The 19,892-nt window shown below is 41.4% G+C and overlaps 1 protein-coding gene across 4 annotated transcripts in view; it reads left to right on the top strand.

Moving 5' to 3' along the window:
* RERE (arginine-glutamic acid dipeptide repeats) overlaps positions 1-19,892 on the top strand; it is a 462,172-nt gene that overhangs the window by 337,940 nt on the left and 104,340 nt on the right. For all 4 annotated transcript variants that reach the window (XM_030805464.1, XM_003274304.3, XM_030805463.1 and 1 more), the window contains one exon: positions 13,393-13,491. In XM_030805464.1, coding sequence (XP_030661324.1) covers positions 13,393-13,491 — 99 coding nt within the window. The remainder of the gene's footprint in view (positions 1-13,392; positions 13,492-19,892) is intronic.

The raw sequence follows: 19,892 nt of genomic DNA, 5'->3' as shown, positions 1-19,892 counted from the left end.
GGTGTGTATATCTTCTGGTGGTCATTTTTTGGCCTACCACAGTTAAAATGACTATTATATAAAATATTACTAAAATATATTATTTTGAAATTTAAAAAAAGTTCATTATTATTATTTTTCCATCTGTTGTGACTTGCTTATTTTTATTTATTAAAAATTTTTTATCTTTGTAGAGACAGGGTCTCACTGTGTTATCCAGGCTGGTCTCAAACTCTTGGCCTCAAGAAGTCCTCCTGCCTTGGCCTCTGAAAGTGCTGGGATTACAGGTGTGAGCCACCTTGCCCAGCTGTTATGACTTATTTAAAGTATGGAGTTTCCGATATTGAGAATGTATAAAAATATTTCTAGTAGTGGCTATGATATTTCTGTAATGTGAGGACATTTGATTTATAAAATAGGGAGTATTTGGCTTCCTTATGCAAAGAATATATTTACTTAGATAACATAATTGTCATGTATAACTACCGTATTAATTGATATGTTCTGACCTCCCAGGTTGCCCAGTGTTTCTTCCTCAGCCACTACCCTAGCCCCTCAAAACTCTGGGTCCAGCCTGTGCCAGTCCTAGCCTGGGCCTTGATAGAGTAGGGAAGGTATTGGTCGTTAGTGACCCTTGTGGGCAAGTTGTGTTGTTCTAAGGTTGGTCTTTGAGCTGGCCTGGGATAAACTCAGGCAATCCTTGAAGCTGTAGCTTTTTCAAGTCTCTGGTGTCTGTTTTAGCTTCAGTTCCACAGCCCTGCCCAGAGCCCAGCCTCATTGGACTCTGACAGCCTGTGTTGTCCTGGCCAGCCCTGTCCTCCAGAATCTTAGATGTTTCCCCCTTACCCAGCAACTTTCTGGGGTTCATAGATAATGACACTGGGGTGCCCCACTCCTGTCCTTCCTGCTCCCCTATTTGTTGGGTGGCCTGCCTTCTCCCCACACCCAGTATTTGTTGGGCTGTGTATTCCAGCCACTGTAGCACTTTGGAGTACTAGTTATTCCAGCATTTTTAGGAAAACTGGTTCTTCTCCTCCTTTTCTTCTTTCTTTACTTTTTTTCTTCCATTTTAGATATGAGGAGGAATACATTTTCATATCTCCTCTAGTCAAGTCCACCTTTACTGGATGCCTGTGAGTGATCATTACTGGTGTCCATTAACAAAAGAATGTGCAACTGTTAGAGTTTGAGCTCTTTGGTTTGCATAATAGTTGCTAAATTTTTGTGTCTCCCACAGTCAGGCTGTCTGCCGCTGCTCTTCTCTTTTGAAATCATACAGTCTTTCTCATTTTTTCTTTTGAGACCTGTTGTTAGATTGGGAAAGCTAGAATTGTGAGGTAACTAAGTGTCTAAGGCTCAGAGTGGGGGCTTCCTGGCTCTCCAGGGCCTTGGCTTTTGGGGACACTGTTTTGGTTGCCCAGAGGCCTTTTGCTTATTTCTTAGTTACTAAAGCTGTGTTCTTGGCTGAAGTTTTTAGATAAAAGTGCAGTCGCTCGGATATTTTCCCAACTCTGGAGCTTTATATGCATCAGTGTATGCCTCTTCGGTCTTTGTTGTTCCATAACTTCATTATCATTGCCAAAAATATTAAGTGGACTGTTGTTTGCATAACCTTAGAATCACTCATCACAAAGCACTGAGATTCAGACTGCTGAGCCCTTGGATTGGGGGCAATTATTTCTGTACCTCAATTCTTCTAAGTAGGATTTAAAGCAGTTACTGTGTTTCTTAATACTGATGTAACGGGTCTTGATTTTGTGTTTTTGTGTGAAAGCCTTTCACATACACTTTCTAGGTCAATTTAGCATGTATGAGTAGGTTCACTAGTGCCTACGTGAGATGGTTAGACCTGTGGTTTTTATGTCATCCTCCAGCCTTCTGCCCAGTTTCATGTCACATATTTTTTTCTGTTTTCAAGGCTGTGAGGATGCCAGGAGTAAGTGAAAACATGTTTTAGTTTCCACTTGTGGTCCTGAACCATTTCCACTTGTGGCCACACATAGGTCTTTCTCAGCTGACAAATAATTATTGAGAAAAGCAGCATAAACAGTCTAGGTTCACGAATGTGCCAGGAGCTTTTCTCCCTGTGGCCAGAGTTACACTCATTGTGGGTCCTCAAGCTGAGTCTTCTTAGTAGATTATTGACTGCGTCTGTGGAGTCCTCCTGCCCCGGCGGCAGCCTACACCCTCTGCACCCTCCCTTTCTACTATTTTGTGGCTGATCTCGCATTTATAAAAAAAGAAGTCAGGCTGTAGACATGTTAACTATGTAAATGATTAATTATCCATAATTGCATTTAAAGACCTGTGGCATAAACTTCAGCTTTCACAGAGACTTGAAAATTAAGAGACACAACCTTAATCCCTAAAGTGTAAGTGAAGCCTGTGCAGGAGCCATCCATTTAGTGTTTGGCCTGGGGAATGTGGCTTAATTCAGTGGTTATATTGTTTGCTTTTTTATTTTTCTAAATTAATGTATTAGCATTATTACCATTTGTTTATTCCTTTTTAGAAGAATATTCTATAATATGTTGCCTTTTAAAAAATCTTTGTAAAGTGAAGGAATGTTGAAAACTGGGAAGTTCCAAAAATGACCTATCTCAGCCTCTTCTGTGACAGCAAAAGAAGCGAAGGACGCAGGTCCACCCTGCCTCGTGTGGCCTGTTTTTACTACAATAATAACACTGCTTATTTCTCCTAGAATAGTGTTTTTTATTTGGTTGTTGCTGTTCATAAAGCATAGGCAAGTTAATCATATTACACTGGTTGTTGATTTTCAAAACCTACTCTGTGAATGCGTTTTAGATTTTCCAGACTGAGCAAATGTCATCCCCATCAGTTTTCATTTAGCACTTTGAGTGTTTTCATGGATGGGGATTTTTTTGTTAGTTTGTTTACATGTATGTCTTTCCTCTTTTCCGAGCTGCTGGCTCCCTCCTTTCCTCCACCCACCCTCATCCCCCAGCCCCAAGTTAAGAAAAGACAGTGTGCTTGCTTTGTCATTGCAGCCGAAAAAGTCCCTGTGCCCATTGCTCCCACCAGATTGCCTGTCCTAAACTGCCCCAGTAGCGACATTCTAGGGTAGGGACGTCTTCCTAGAACATGGGTTTATGTTAGAATCCTCATGCTGCTACTTGCTAGGGAAGTGGCATAGAGAAACATACTGAACCTCTGGATTTCATTTCCTCATTTTTAGTACTCTTGCCATGGAAGAGCGGCATGTGGAATGATGAAATCATAGAGACCTAACATACTTCCTAGCACACTGTGCACTGCTCAGCAAATGTTGTGACCCCCTCCTTTCTTCCATGTGACTCCAGGGCTGGCGCATAATTCCTGGAACATTGTAGTTTCAGAAAGTGATGGAAAGAGGGAGGGAAGGTTGGTTCAATAACTGTATATTTCCTTCTGAAAATTAACTGGACCTTTCTCTCAAGCCCTACCCTCTGCAGTTAAATTCTTTGTCTTTTCTATTATCCCTGAATTTTGCTCCCATAAGATCATTCGGACAAATTTTAGCCTCTCTGGTACCTAATAGCATTATTTGAAATGATAGTGGCCAAATAAAAATAAACATTGTGCTCTTAGTTTCAATTCTAGTTTTTTTTTAACATTTACCTGTTTCATATATATTGACTTGGCACTAGGTCATTGATGATGGAGGTATAAATGAAAATGTATTGACATTTGTGAATTATGGTTATAAGAAATTTTTTTCTTTTTTTTTTTTTTTTTTTTTTTTGAGACAGAGTCTCACTCTTTTCGCCCAGGCTAGAGTGCAGTGGCGTGGTCTCGGCTCACTGCAACCTCTGCCTCCCGGGTTCAAGGGATTCTTCTGCCTCAGCCTCCTGAGTAGCTGGGATTACGGGCACATGCCACCACGCCCAGCTAATTTTTGTATTTCTTTTTAGTAGAGAAAGGGTTTCACCATGTTGGCCAGGCTGGTCTCAAACTCCTGACCTCAAATGACCTGCCCACCTTGGTCTCTCAAAGTGCCGGGATTACAGGTGTGAGCCACCACGCCCAGCCAAGAAATTTTTTTTTTTTTTTTAAAGACAGAATCTCGCTCTGTCGCCCAGGCTGGAGTGCAGTGGTGCAATCTCGGCTAACTGCAACCTCTGCCTCCTAGGTTCAAGTGATTCTCCTGCCTCAGCCTCTCAAGTAGCTGGGATTACAGGTGCGCGCCACCATACCTGGCTAATTTTTGTATTTTTGGTAGAGACGGGGTTTCACCATGTTGGCCAGGCTGGTCTCGAACTCCTGACCTCAGGTGATCTGCCCACCTCGGCGTCCCAAAGTTCTGGGATTACAGGTGTAAGCCACTGCGCCTGGCCAAGAAATTTTTAAATTTTGTTTTGAACATATTTTGGCAAGGTCTTTCTCACTTATCTTAATAGTTGAAATAATTAAAACTGTATGAAGAATTTTAAGACTTATTCCAAATCCTTTTTTCCTTTCTCAATTATTTTGACAGTTTCTTGTGATGTATAAACAGATATTTTGCATAGCAAAAGACTTTAATATCTAATATTGTTCTTAATGGACTGGAATTATTTAATTAGCCTGAATGCAGTCTAACTTAAGTAGGCTTTTTATATAGTTATTAGAATGGCTATATTTGAAAAGTATGCTTTGGCATAGTAGAAACTGCCAGATGCACTGCCATTTGATCTAAAAAGGTCACGGGAAAAGGGACATTTAAATTAAGTTATAAATTACAGTTGAAGAACAATATTTTGATGTGTGAGACCAGAGATGTCAGAGCAGGGAGATGTAATGCATGGGTTCATTATAGAACAGAGGTGCCTGACAGCTGAGCCATGCCAAAAGGAAAATTTATTTGCAACATCACGCAGACAGAAAATGGTAGCTAAGATGAGAAGCCAGAATAGAAACTTGAAACCTTGTGGTAATACGCAGCGTTTATGCTAATAAGACTGCCTGAGATCCAGAGATGTTTAATGACTGCTGTAATATTAATGAGGTGCTTGGACATGTGCACATTTTCAGTCTTATTACAATTAAGGCCTCATCCTTGCTCTATAAAATAACACACTTCATAACCATGCATTAAGGTGGATTCTCTCACCTCTCTGCACAACATACAGATTTGCTGGAATTTCAGAATTGTTTAGGCAAGAGAGTTAAAGCTTTAAACAAGATTTTTATCCATGGTTGCTTTGAGGAAGAATATAATTTAATGTTTATAGCAATCCATGAGAAGTTCAATCATGAGTTAATTAAACTGTAGGCAGTCATTAAGTATTATTTATTCTTTCGAGAAGCTTGCCAGTAAAGCACTTATATATATTAAATTATAGAAAGTAATAAGCATGGAATGATTTGTTAGGCAGAGTGAGAGTAGCAGATTTAACTTGGGCAATTATGCAGAAATGTTTTTCTTGTAGCATGATCCTTTCTTTCTGCTAATCAGGAGGAGGTGAGAGGTTGTAGTGAGACAATTGCAGATGTGTAGTGACTACCGGCATTGTTGGCTCTATTGAACCTCTTGTTTGAATAGTGTTAGTTAAGAGCCATATATCTAAAACATTACTCCCCACGATGATACCACTGTACAGCTTACAACTATTTTACATTTCAGAGTATCTTGACACATTTTGTCTCATTTAGCACTTTCCATTGTTCTGTGACACAGCTGAGGTCTGGTGGTGTTAGGCCCATTAAACAGATGAAAACCTCAACTCAGCTGGTTCGGGACAGGGCTATTAGCAAGAATCTGTCACTTGCCTCACATCCTGTACTATTTTCACTAGGCTGCAGAAGGTATTGACTAGCTGTTAATTTATTGTAGCACCTAGAGTTAGTTACTGAGAGCTTTTTATGCAACTAGCTAAATATGTCTAGTTATTATGGCACAGTGTCTTTGGCTCTGAATGAATCAGTACAGTGGTTACTTTTGTTATAGTGGAGCCAAACAAAGTGTTTGTTATTCAGAAGTTACTATTGTTTTTAGCACCAAAATCCCGGATGAAGTCCACTTTGCATAGTTCATGCATGTCTGTCTTTGCACACCACTGTATCCCTCCCCATTGCTAGCAGGCAGAGTTGCTTGGTACCTCTTGGTTGAATGAATGGAAGCAAAGAGAATATAGTGTGAGCAGCCTGCCTCTGAGGCTGGAATGTCCTACTGGGTTCAAGGACACTAAGGACTTCTGCTGCAGAAGGTGTGGCAGAAGAGGGCTAGACACCACATAGGGAAAGAGTTCACTCACATTTGTTCTTTCACAATGAACAACCAACAACGAAGGAAAAATCACATCTCAGAGGATTCTGTGGAGCACACCCAGAGACCAAAGGCCAATTGCTAGAAAACAGCAAAACAGGCATAGTTCTGAGATGGAATGACTTGAAAGGCTGGTGGATTGTTGAAGAAATCACTGTTTTGTTATCAGATTCCCTAATCATAAATCCTAGGTCTTAACCTGTGGTTTAGGGAAGACAGGTTTTATTTGGGTAGAAGTGCAGTCATGCAGTTTAGTGATGTGGAAAAGAGGTGGAAAGATTTATAAGTAAATGTTTGCTTGATCATTGGATTTAGAAAAAAGAAAAAAACCACCACTGCCACACACCTGTGGTGATGAATCTGAAAGTGCTTTCTGCTAAATGACATCCTGCTATAGTGGTTGCGTGGGGGTAGCATAAGATCTAAGTGCTTCTCCCCTCCCTAGCTTTCAAAGATTGGAAGCTCACTGAGTCAAGATGCTTTATCTTGGTCCCTGCTTTTTGTACTGATCTTTTTACAGTAGCTCCAAAATGTACAGTTCTGTATACTCTACATTAAAATTGCATTTAATCCCAGATTTTACCAGTCTGACTTGGCTGCAAAATGGACAGAAAGGTTTAATTATCTTGCTTTAATTGCTTTTCTGTGGCTACAAAGTGAAGCTGTAAGACGTTTGAGAGTTGTTTCTTTTCTCCCCATCTTCATTGCAATTTATTTTGCACAGCCTTCTTAGGAAAATGGTAGAAAATCTGACTCACATTAAAGGATATTTTACCTTAGCAATATTGGGAAACCTGTGTTTAATTTCCTGACTACAGACGTAGCTGTGTGGTTGTGATCAGGTGCTTAAAATTTGAAATCTATGTAATGTTTTTCACAGTATGAAATTATGGCAATCTTTCAGAACTTGATTTTGTATTAGAGGGGAATGTTTCTAATGACAATTTTTAGAGATTTAAGATAGCCAGTATTTTGATAAATTTACCAGTTCTGCTTTATGTAAGGAATATAGTTGAAATATCCAGTTTAGGTCTCTCTTGAACATTATTTCTTGAACATTATCCTCATCTAAAGAAAGGAAAACTTTGGCTGGGTGCAGTGACTCATGCCTGTAATCCCAACACTTTGGGAGGCCGAGGTAGGCAGATCACCTGAGGTCAGGAGTTCAAGACCAGCCTGGCCAACATGGCGCGAAACCTCATCTCTACTAAAAATACAAAAATTAGCCGGGCGTGGTGACGTGCGCCTGTAGTCCCAGCTACTCTGGATGCTGAGGCAGAAGAATCACATGAATCTGGGAGGCAGAGGTTGTAATGAGCCGAGATCATGCCATTGCACTCCAGCCTGGGCAACAAGAGTGAGACTCCGTCTTAAGAAGGGTTATTTGGGGCAGGTGCAGTGGCTCATGCCTATAATCCCAGCACTTTAGGGGGTCTAGACAGGAAGAGCACTTGAACCCAGGAGTTTGAGACCGCACTAGGCAGCATAGTGAGTTCCTGTCTCTACAAAAAATAAAAAAAATTAGCCAGGCATAGTGGCACATGCCTGTAAGCTGAGCTACTTGGGAGGCTGCGGCAGAAGGATTGCTTGAGCCCAGGAATTCAGGCGGAAGTGGGCTGATTGTGCCATCGCACTCTAGCTCAGGCAACAGAGTGAAACTCTTTCTCAAAAAAAAAAAAAAAAAAAAAAAAAAACCAATCCCGAGCAGCATGGCAAAACCCTATTTCTACCAAAACTACAAAAAATTTAGCATGGTGCACAACTGTCCTAGTACTTGGGTGGCTGAAGTGGGAGGACTGCTTGAGCCCAGGAAATTGAGGCTGCAGTGAGCCATGATCGTGCCACTGCACTCCAGTGTGGGAGACAGAGCCAACACCCTGTCTCAAAGACAGAAAAAAAGAAGGGCTATTTGATATATCCTAGCACCTAATAGAGTGCCTGGCATAGTTGAGCACTCAATAAATGTGTTGAAGGAAAGAAAGATGTCCTGATCACCAGTAATTTTCCCCAAATGTTGTAAAGGTAAGTTTCCCTATTATGAAGCTGTGTAGGCCATAACAACTTCTACTATGTTAAAAGTGTATCTTTAATAAAAAGGCTGGGTGCTGTGGCTCACACCTGTAATCCCAACACTTTGGGAGGCTGAGGTGGGGGGGATCACGAGGTCAAGAGATCGAGACCATCCTGGCCAACATGGTGAAACCCCATCTCTACTAAAAATACAAAAATTAGCTGGGTGTGGTGGCGCGCCTGTAGTCCCAGCTACTCGGGAGGCTGAGGCAGGAGGATCGCTTGAACCTGCGAGGTGGAGGTTTCAGTGAGCCGAAATTTCACTACTGCACTCCAGCCTGGTGACAGAGCGAGACTCTGTCTCAAAAAAAAAAAAAAAAAAAAAAAAAAAAATTTCTTTAAAGATGTCTCAGAATTTTCTCAGACAAGATTTCTACAAGGTAGAAGTCAATATCTACAACGTTAAGAAGATAGTGCCCCTTTAGAAAGAGTCCCCTTGGTTCCCTAAGGAGAAAAGAGTCCCTTAGGTTTCCTAAGGAGGAGGGCACACCAGAACAGCCAATTGACTAAGTTTTGTACTTGCCCCTGTGAAATACTGATGATAGCGCAGTAATATTCTTCCTTCATCCATTCAAGAAATATTTCATCACTTTGGGGCCGGGCGTGGTGACTCATGCCTGTAATCCCAGCACTTTGGAGGTGGGTGGATCACCTGAGGTCAGTTCAAGACCAGCTTGGCCAATTTGGCGAAACCCCATCTGTACTAAAAATACAAAAAATTAGCTGGGCTTGGTGGCGGGTGCCTCTAGTCCCAGCTACTCAGGAGGCTGAGGCAGGAGAATCGCTTGAACTGGGAGGCGGAGGTTGCAGTGACTCGAGATCGCACCACTGCACTCCAGCCTGGAAAACAGAGTGAGACTCCATCTCCAAAAAAAAGAAAAAGAAAAAAATTTATCACTTTGGGTAAATAATCCCACACTTTTTACTTTTCAGATGTGTCTTTGTTTAGGGGTGAGGACGGGTAGGGATTCTCAGTACTTACCGGTATCATGGGAAAGTCAGGAATAGGGACTATTTTTTTAAGGAATAGGGATATTTTAAGAGGCCAGCCAGACAACAGGTCAAACAAAAGGAGAGAATCCACCATTATTTAGAGAACAGAGTAGGGAAGGAAGCTTGAGTTACCGTGTCACTGGAATAGCTTCTTCAGGAGAAACTGCCATCTGAAATAAAGTTTTGTGAAGGAAGTGGGAATGCCAGGACTTGTTCAGAGGAGTGCCTCTTTCCCCATTAAGCTCATCACTAGAAATTCAGCCGAGGGGCATCGTGCAGGCTGCAGCCATGCTAACAAACGGAACAACCACAATGAGATGTTCAACACTTCAGTGGAAGCATCTCTTCCAGCTATAGTTTAAAACTCTTCTTGGTTCACCAAAAGGCCGGAATGCCACAGGGATTAATGATATTTGATTGAACTTCATCCACTCAGCAGTTTGCTTTTGGAGTGGGCTTTATGTTCTTATGAGCAATTTCCTAGTAGCAGGCACATAAGATTTTATTTTTCTTATTACTATTATTAGTTTTTTGAGACGGGGTCTCACTCTGTCTCTTAGGCTGGAGTGCAGTGGCACGATCTCGGCTCACTGCAACCTCTGTCGCCTGGGTTCAAGCGATTCTCCTGCCTGCCTCAGCCTCCCGAGTAGCTGGGATTATAGGCGTCTGCCACCGCGCCTGCCTAATTTTTGTAGGTTTTTTAGTAGGGATGCGGTTTCACCATGTTGGCCAGGCTGGTCTTGAACACCTGACTTTGTGATCCACCAACCTCAGCCTCCCAGAGTGCTGGGATTACAGGCGTGAGCCACCGCGTCCAGCCAAGATTTTAAAATTCAAATTTTTTCCTGTATGTGATACCAGAGTTTTAATCAAATTTCATTTAACATGGGTAATTTTATGTGACACATAAGTGGTTTTTGTTTATAGCTTAACAAAATTTTTTGTCTCTGAGAAGACTACTCTGTAATCTGGAAAGTCGATCAAACTTGAGGCCGATTCTTTTTTTTCTTTTTGAAAGATGTAGCTAACATATATTTTCTAATATTATCCTCACATATTCCTAAGAGGTTGATGTTATTTTATCCATTTTTAAAGATGTCAAAATTAAGGCACAAAAATGATAAGTAACTCTCTCAAGGTCACATACCTAGTAAATAGTAGAGCTAGAGTTGGAATCCAGGCAGTTTGACTTCAAAGTCCATAGTTTTTCCTACTTACCCTTTTTTTTTTTTTTTTAATTGGAGACAGGGTCTCACTTTGTCACCCAGACTTGTAGTGCAGTGGTGTGATGAAGGCTACTGCAGCCTTAACCTCCCAGGCTCAAGCCATCCTTTCACCTCAGCCTCCTGAGTAGCTGGGATGACAGCTGGGACTACAGGCACATGCCACCACGCCCAGCTAATTTCTTAAATTTTTAGTAGAGATGAGGTCTCACTATGTTGCCCAGGTTAGTCTTGAATTCCTGAACTCAATTTCCTACCTCAGCCTCCCAAAGTGTTGGGCTTACAGGTGTGAGCCATTGTGCCTAGCCTCACACTTTTCTTATAATTAATTACCCCATACAGTATAATTACCTCTTATAAAAGTTGTTAATTTTGCCATGAGCTTTTCATTAGAAATTTATGATTTGATCAACTTCATTTGATTTCAAATTATCACTAAAATGTGTGCTTTTTGCATTAAGTAGGCGTTTAATTCTTCCTTTTATTCATTTCCAATCCACGTTGACCTGTGATTATAAATCCCCATTGTATTATAGAACTTGAAAAATGTCTGCTTATTCTGGATATTAGGCAAAGTATGAGAATCCGACTTTATTTCAGATCTTTTTATACGTCTGAAAGAAGGCTAGATTGGATAGTTTTCAAACATTTGCAAATCATAGTAGTATTTTATTTTTAAAAGAGTCTAGTGATAATGATAAATATGAATCTAATGATAAATAATAATAAAAATAAATAAGTTAATATTTATTCATTGCACCACCACTCCCAAGTGGGATCCAGTATTGATCATTGTTGTAGGTCTTTTGTTTTGTTTTAAGATAGTTGATTTATTGTTATAGCTAATGTACAACCTGGACTTCCCAGTCTTGATTTAGAATAAATTAGTGTCCTCTAAACTGTGAGAATGCTCTGGAAATTCAAATTTTTAATACTTTCTGTTTTGCTGAGTGAGCATTGAAAATGGATGTTTGGGCTGGGTGCGGTGGCTCACGCCTGTAATCCCAACACTTTGGGAGGCCGAGGCAGGTGGATCACGAGGTCAAGAGATTGAGACCATTCTGGTTAACAAGGTGAAACCCCATCTCTATTAAAAATACAAAAAATAAGCCGGGCATGGTGGCGGGCGCCTGTAGTCCCAGCTACTCGGGAAGCTGAGGCAGGAGAATGCCGTGAACCCAGGAGGCAGAGCTTGCAGTGAGCCAAGATTGCACCACTGCACTCCAGCCTGGGTGACAGAGCGAGACTCTGTCTCAAAAAAAAAAAAGAAAAGCAAATGAATGTTTGTGATATTCCTTTCGTTAGCAGTTAAATGGTTGGAAAAGAGACTTGCAGTGTGTGTTTCAGCATTTATTTATTGATTTCATTCAACAAATATTTACCACTGCCAGCTTACTCTGTGCCCAGCCCAGGGGCTCCAGCAGTTGCCAGGAAGGCATCTGCATGTCCTCCTGAGTCTTCTGTTAGAAAGAGGAAACACATGGCTCTCTCCTCTTGTGATTCCATAGGTCTTTGCCTAAACCTAAGCGAGAGTAATTATTACAACCTACTCGATCTTGTCATTTTGTATGTTTTGTATCTGTACCAATTTGTAAGTTTCCTGGAAATAAGGACTGTGACTTATTAAGGTTTATTCTTTACATGTCTTGAATGTTCAGCTTTACTTGTCCTGAATGTTCGGCAAATGCTGGCTCATCGTTAAAATAAGAGATTGAAGCACAAGTGAAAAGATCAGAACGTCCACTCCATCAGAACAGGGATCTCTGTGTTGTTTACTGCTGTGTCCCAGAACCTAGTATTTAGGAAGTTAGCAAGTTTTTCTGGAGTATTACCTTATACTGTGGACTGTGTTCAGCACTGGAGATACAAGTCTTAGACAAAACCAATCTTTGTGTAAGAAAACTAGATTTGTAAAGGAAAGGTGGATTTCCAATGAGAATTCTGAGTGACAGCCACAGTGTGGGGAGGTAGATAGAGCAAGGGGATCTTTGTACCTGCTGTTTCTCTACATCATCTGCAAGTTGGAACTCAGAAACTTGGAGTGTCTGGAGCATCTTTGCAAGGTGGGAAGGAGTCCATGGTGCCAGACACTACACAGGGTTGAAAAGATGCAGGGTGAGAAAAGTTGATTAGCTTTGACAAGAAACAAGTCTAGTCCTAAAGGGAATATGTAGATAAACCTGCATCTTTATTCATATGTACTGAAAAACTAGCATACTATTACAGACTTTATTTTCTTTAAAAAGCTCTTAAATTTTAGGCACTTTAAATATTTTGTTTTTATGTGAAATTAGCACAGTCGAAAAACTTAAGAAATGCTAAAAAGAAAGAACATAATCTAGTGTGACTTTACACTGCTTTGCGGAGAATGAGGCAAGAGTAGGGGTCCTCCTGGCTGGGTTGGAGTCTTGGCTTCACCTGCTGGCTCAGTGTGGTGAACACCTTTACTTGATCTTTCTGTGCCTCAGTTTCCTCATCTGTGAGGTAGGGCGATGATAGCTCCTAAACCATAGATTAAATGAGAAAATACTTTCCCCATAGGATTAGGTAAGATAATGATTGCATGGAATATCCTGAGCACTGGGTGGGGCCAAACATTCCCTAAATGTTTGCTTTATGGGAATATAGGGGAATCCTATTCCTATCTTTGCCAAAATATTTTCTGCCTTGCCTGTCTCCCTCTCCCAGAGCGAGTAGAATAGGGGTTGGGATAGGATGGTCTTGGATGAGAACAAATTCTCATGCCTACTGAAATGATAGAGTCTCAGTGCCCCTTTCCTGACTCTTCTGTGAGAGATAGTCAATGAGGAGCTTGCCTTGGATTGATTTGTGTCCTGTCTGTTATTTGGTGCAGTTAGCTAACTAAAATTGTTGTTGTTTTAGCTGCATGAAAGCGGTTACGATGCTGGCAAAGCCCTGCAGCGCCTGGTGAAGAAGCCTGTGCCCAAGCTCATCGAGAAGTGCTGGACCGAGGACGAAGTGGTGAGCAGGAACCAGCATTTGCATTGTGCTCTGGGGCATCGGGCCACGGGCGTCTCAGTGTGTGACCTCCCTGCTGCTCAGGGAAAGCAGAAGCTTCAGTCATGCAGAATGGCTGTCCGTGGCGGCACCAGGCAGGAGGATGGGGCCCTTCAGCCCCACAATTGTACAGAAAGACTTGATTTTTATTAAGGTTAGGCTTCATAGATGACGGGAAAGATTGTCCAACTTTCATGGAAAGAAAGGAGAAATTGATAGTTACTCCTAAAAAAAGTTAATTTGAACTTGTTTTTGGTGCAAGCTAGCTTGTGATACCTCCCTATTTAAAGACACAGCATGTTAAAACCCGTGGACATATAACCTAAAGTGGGGTTGGTGACTTGTCTTTTTTTTAATCATAATTATTTTAGAGAAGGGGGTCTTGCTGTGTTGCTCAGGCTGGTTTTGAACTCCTGGGCTCCATCAGTCCTCTTGCCCCAGCTTCTTGAGTAGCTGGGACTGTAGGCATGCTCCACCATGCTTGGCTTGGTGACTTGTTTTTATAGGGCTTGTAAGACCCCTAACCTCCTAAAGGACATTGATTACAAGCGGGAAGCAGAGAGTTGATAAAATAAATATACTGGATTTTACATATTGATTGTATTGCTGTGGCCTGTTGAAGGAAGTGGGGAGAGAGAAATGTGCCCACAAATACAGCCTTGCAAACCCATGGATTCCCATCCAGCAGACAGTTTTAATGAAGCTACATCTCCATCTTGTGACTTGTAAAAGGCATTGCTGTAAACCACTTACAGATTTCTTGTGCTTTTGCAAATACAGTCTTCAGTATGAATATTACCGCTTGACATTTGCCTTTCAGGTCGAATGAAATTTAAATGAAGGCTGGCACTAATACACATATTGATTCCACGTTCCTCTCCTGTATTTTAAATTATGCTAAGAAACAATGTTTAGAAATTTTATGTGCTTTCCTGATGCCGCTCTTTCATTGATTCAGCAATATTTACTGAGTGCCTGCTTGCGCGCCAGGTGTTGTCCCTCCTCGGGAGTCTTAAGTTTTGAGAGGGGAGACCTTCGTAAATGAGTATGTGTCAGGGAGTGGTGAAGCAGATACAGAATAGGGAGAATCAGCTGGGTGGGGTACTGTCTTAGCTAAGGGAGGATCAGGAAAGTCCTGGTAAGTAACATTTAGATGAGACCTTAGTGAAGTGAGGAAGGCAGCCTTTTGGATATTAGAGAACTCTGGGCCCTAAGGTGAAAGCATGCTTGGCATGTTCAAGAAGTAGGCAGGAATGTTTCTGCAGCACAGCAAGGAGGGGAGTGGTAGGAGAGGTGGGCAGTGGGCTTGTGGGAGGGGTGCCCCAGAGGGAGCAGATCAGGTGTGACCTGTTGGCCCGCCATCAGGGCGCGGTGATGTGCCCCACATGAGCAGCTTCTGAACAGAGGAGTGACTCACTCCAACAGTGGAGCTCACTCTGGTCGCTGAGTCTGGTGGCCTCCAGGAGCTGCTGCACGCCAGGCTGGGACTGGTGGCTGGGTGGTGTGGCGGCAGTGGCCGTGATAAGAAGCAGCGAGATCCAGGCTGCACCTTGAAGGTAGAGAAAAGAGAATTTGCTCCTAGAATGGCTGTGGGTGAGGTTGGGCAAGGGCTGAGGAATGGGAAAAGCTAGCCGGAGCTGAGATGCACTGAAATGGCCCTAGGGTTTGGTAATGGAGTGCTTGTTGAATAGTCCCTTAAGACTTTAACTTTATCAGACTTATGGAGTTCATGAAGCTGTTTAAAAAAAAAAACAAAAAAAAAACATAAAAATCTTACGTGATTAATAAAGAAACACCTTAAACGTTTTAAAATGTTTAGACAATGTTAAATTCAGTTTTGAGAAGTCATAATGATACTGTTTTTTTTTTTTACTGTAAGCCTCTTTATGTGAGGAGTGGATAAGAGATCTGATTGACAAGGTTTTAAAATTCTGCGAAAAGCCTGTGTGGAAGAAACACCTAAGGAGATGAAAAGGATGGAACAAGCGTATAGACTGTGGTCGTTTAACCGCCCTTTGTGAGATTGCCTTCACTCCTCTCAGCCTGGCCTAGGCAGCCTCAGGGCCTTGTCAGCTTGCAATCCATGGCTGCTTCTGCTTCTGTCTCTCCCTCAGTTCCTGGCCATCTCCTCTCTCTTTAGTCTCCATGCCCTTTGGCATCCTCTCTCCTTCCCTACCTCTCTGCCTCTTGGTGTCTCCCACCCTTCCCCACTCCTCACTCATGCCTCCCAGCCCCTCTCTAGCCATGGCTCTCCTCTCTCCCTTCTTTCATTTCTCTTGTGACCTTTCATTCCCTCTGGAATTTTAAAAATACACAGCCAAAGTCCTCTCTTCCTGCTGAAGAGAAAGCTGCTTTCCTTTTCCTGCAACGCCTGCTTGTAACATCAGGCAGCTGTTGACTGTCTCCCCATTGCTGCTGCTTGGGGATTTGTAGCCGTGAGCTGAGAGGGAAGCCTTGCACATCAGAAAGAGCCTGGCTTTATGTTGAAAAACAAAACATGACTCCAAAGTGGTGAATATTTTGAGTATAGAATAATGATCCTTAACTGCATACATCCATATCCGTTTGGGGTCATTTTTATCATGTTTGCTTCTTGGTTTGAAAAATGTCTTGGCAGCCATCCAGCCCTTGCAGAGCCTCAGGATCAAATGGTTCCCTTATGTGTAGGAAGTGAAGCTTCACTTTGAAAACCTCAGCAGTGAAGAAGAGAGACTGACTGAATAATTGAGAGGTTGAAGGAAGCTTCTGGTGAATGGATCCAAATCAAATCTTTGAAGAGATTTATGTGGCAACAAGGCAGTCCCCTCTTTACCCTCGCCTGGCTTTGGCTGTGAAAAAACACCTGCTGTGTACATGTGGCCCCCTTCTGTTAAATTTACCACATTTTCTCACCTCAGGAGTCACAGGAATAAGCAAAACAAATGTGTCCCAGCTAACATAAGTACATGGGCCTACCTCTCCCTTTTTTCCTCCCAGTTTTCTGTATACTTGGAACATTCTAATTATTATTTTTATTATTATCATTACTGTTTTTTAAGAGATGGGGGTCTTGCTATGTTGCCCAGGCTGGACTCAAACTCTTGGGCTCAAGTGATCCTCCCACATCAGCCTCTGAGCAGCTGGGACTACAGGCAAGCCACAATGCCTGGCTACTTACTATTAAACTTCGCTGCTGCTGGCATATTAATTTGTTCTAACTACCCAGTGTCTGATCTGACTACAACAGTCTTGATGAACGGGTTTCCCTCGGCATTTACATGAATACTTTGAAGCAGCTGCTCTGTGAGAGGGTTGGTGAAATAAGCACCTGAAGGTGTGAGTTCCCTGCTGTGCAGTGGACGGGCTGGGCCTCTGGACCTCCTGGGCCAGGTAGGGCTGCTGCTCTATGAAGAAACTAACGTCTCATGCCAGTGCAGACCCTACTCACTGTCTCCCCTCTGCGCATCACTCACTGGTAGTTCATCCTCTGCCTCCTCGTGCTGACTTCTGATCCCCAGCTGTTCATTCCTTGCGGTCTTATTTCTGAGTTGATTGTCCTCCGAGTTTGTAAACTTATTAAGGGTAAGGACTTAATGATGAAGATAATTTCTCTCCATATGAGAGGCTTGAAGAATATTGATGACTTTTTGTTCAAGGTAATCCTTTTAAAAAGTTCTTCACTGTAATTGAGTGTCTTCAATCCAGCATTTTAAAACTTGTAATAGTTAATAGTTAGGAATCAGCACATTAAAGAGAAAAACTTCTACATGCCTCAGAAACCAACCTTAAAAATTTTACTTTTGGAGCCTGGTCAACACAGCAAGACCTTGTCTCTACAAAAAATTAAAAACATAATAAAATAGCTGAACATGGTGCCATGTGCCTGTAGTCCCAGCTACTTGGGAGGCTGAGGTTGGAGAATCGCTTGAGTCCAGGAGTTCGCAGCTGCAGTGAGCCGTGGTCATGGCACTGCACTCCAGCCTGGGCAACAGAGCGAGACTGTCTCCAAAAAAAATAATAATAATAATAAAAGTGCTTTTGGAAAAAGCTCACACATTAAACTCTTTCTTCTTCTTCTTTCTTCTCCTATCACCTGACCTCTTCTTCCTAGGTCTTTCAGATAATCATGAATTCTGGAGATCTTAGACCTCAGAATCACACAATAGGAGGCCTTTCATCTCAAACTCTCAGTTTATTTCTCTGACAATGTGCATGTATGATGTTCCTAATTGAAGTTGCTTTGGGGCTGAGATACTTCAAATCTTGAACTGAAGCCAAAATGTGCCAATTTCTGTCAAATTCTGTACCGGATAACGCAAATTAATTCTGCTTTTGCTGAGTGTCTGTGAGCAACACCTGGGTCATGTCTTTCAGGCTAAGTAAACTTGGTTAGATCAGAGAAGCATTTTGGAAGAAATGCTAGGTCAGTTTGTGAAGCTTTAAATAGCAAGGTATGGGCAAGGATGGAGCCAAAGTAAATGGCTGCCTTCTGCCTCTGAGAGTTACATTGATGGTTAACCAATTTCACATATATTATGCTAAAAATACTGTTCCTTTTCAGGAAGTCATCCAGATTGGTAGAACTTAGGAAGATAAAGAGGAGGAAATACAGATTAAAACATTAAAAAAAAACTCCAAACAAACAAAACCCTAGATTATTAGGTTTTTAATTAAATATGATGAACACATTCAAATATAACATAAAGGCCCCAGGGTGAACTGCATCTAATCGAAACAGATTAAGTCACCCTTCCATGCTTGGGTGGTTATTAATTCTGTTTATTTATGCATGCGAGCTGAAGGTAGCATTTGCTGCTGTTGTGTTGGTGCTTATTGCACTGGGATTCCGTTGCCGCTTGATGCTGTGCTCTTAATTAGCATTCAGCTGTTGATTATGGAAATACTGGGGATGCTAATTGAATTCTTTTTAAAATTCAGGGCCTGCATTTTCCTTGTGGAGTTTGGTTTGACTTGCAAGATTGTAAGATTGGGTGCTCCACTGAGCTGTGCATCTCACTCTTTGCTTCCTATCCACTTAGCTGTGTTTTGGTTTTTAAAATCATTTTCATGTTGAATTAGCTTTCCGCAACAATCCAGGTGTTGCACAAAGTGAAGGTTCTGTTGCTTACCATGTTACTACAGGGTGTTTTTATTTCATCTTGGGTAACTATAGCTTTTATCTTGAAATGCACTACCCATTAAATATTTTATATCAATTTTGATGTAATACATTGAGGTGAACAACCTAGATACAAATAAGCTCTGAAATTTTTATCCAAAGATAGTTAATCTGTGGCGGTGATAAACCTTAATTGGCCATGTACATGGATTTATTTACAAGTTCATAAATTTTAAAACATCTAAATCTTTCTTCAATTTAAAGCTCAGTCTGTCATAAATATAAATGAAAATCCTTCTTTCAAAATTGACATGAGATGGCAAAGTAATTTTCTAAATATTTGTAATCCAGTGAACCCATGCGGCCGGTCAAGGAATTACTTACACAGAATACACACAACTATTTGCAGGGTGTCTTTCCCCAGCAGCATCTTCAGATGCCTTTGTTATGCGCTTTTTGTAAAGTCTGCTTGAGAAAACATTGTTTTCATTGTTCGCTCTTTTCAAGCCAGGCATCTGAATGTGCCAGAAGACAGGGCTGCCTAGTGGGGGAAAAATACAATGAATTTTATTTACTGTTTGCGTGGCAGCTGAGGAAAATGGAATTCACAACAAAATCCCAGTTAAGGTCCAATAGCAGCAGGAGGTTGTGGAGGTGAAAACAGCAAGGAGGACAAAGACAGAGAGGCTGTCAGAGCTTGTAGTTATGGTTGCATGGATTTCAGATACTAATAATATTGGTGATTTTGTTTTAAAATTTTACATCCACAGTATAGGGGAAGGCTTAGTTATATTTATTTTAGGAATGGTAAAGTTTCCAGAGTTGCTGACTATTTTATGTAGTCATTCAAAAATGATGGTAGGAGAGTCTTGTAGGTCATCTAGTATGAACCTTTTCACTTTGTTATTCTTTTTAGGATTTTGTGCAGATTTTTTTTTTTTTTTTTACTGTTAGAACAACATCCTAAAATCATTAAAGGGAATTTAAAACCTCACCACTAACACATCGTCTCACAGAGTCTGGCTTCATTGTCTCATTTGCTGGCTTCTTGCTCTCTTCTGGTCTTTGTTTATGTACATATGTGGTTTTATGTCATTGTCAACTTATGTGTGTGTACAGGTTTGCATACATGTGAGTTGAGTCAAAACATTGAAATTATCTTTCTAAAGAAATTATAACTTGAACATTTTTACAATTCATTTGGAACCTTTGCCATTAACCCAAAGTATAGATACAGTGTATCTACTGCATCACATAGTAGGTACTT

This window comes from Nomascus leucogenys, chromosome 24, assembly GCF_006542625.1.
Source record: "Nomascus leucogenys isolate Asia chromosome 24, Asia_NLE_v1, whole genome shotgun sequence".
Lineage (NCBI taxonomy): Eukaryota > Metazoa > Chordata > Mammalia > Primates > Hylobatidae > Nomascus > Nomascus leucogenys.
This window is presented reverse-complemented; position numbering and strand designations above follow the sequence as displayed.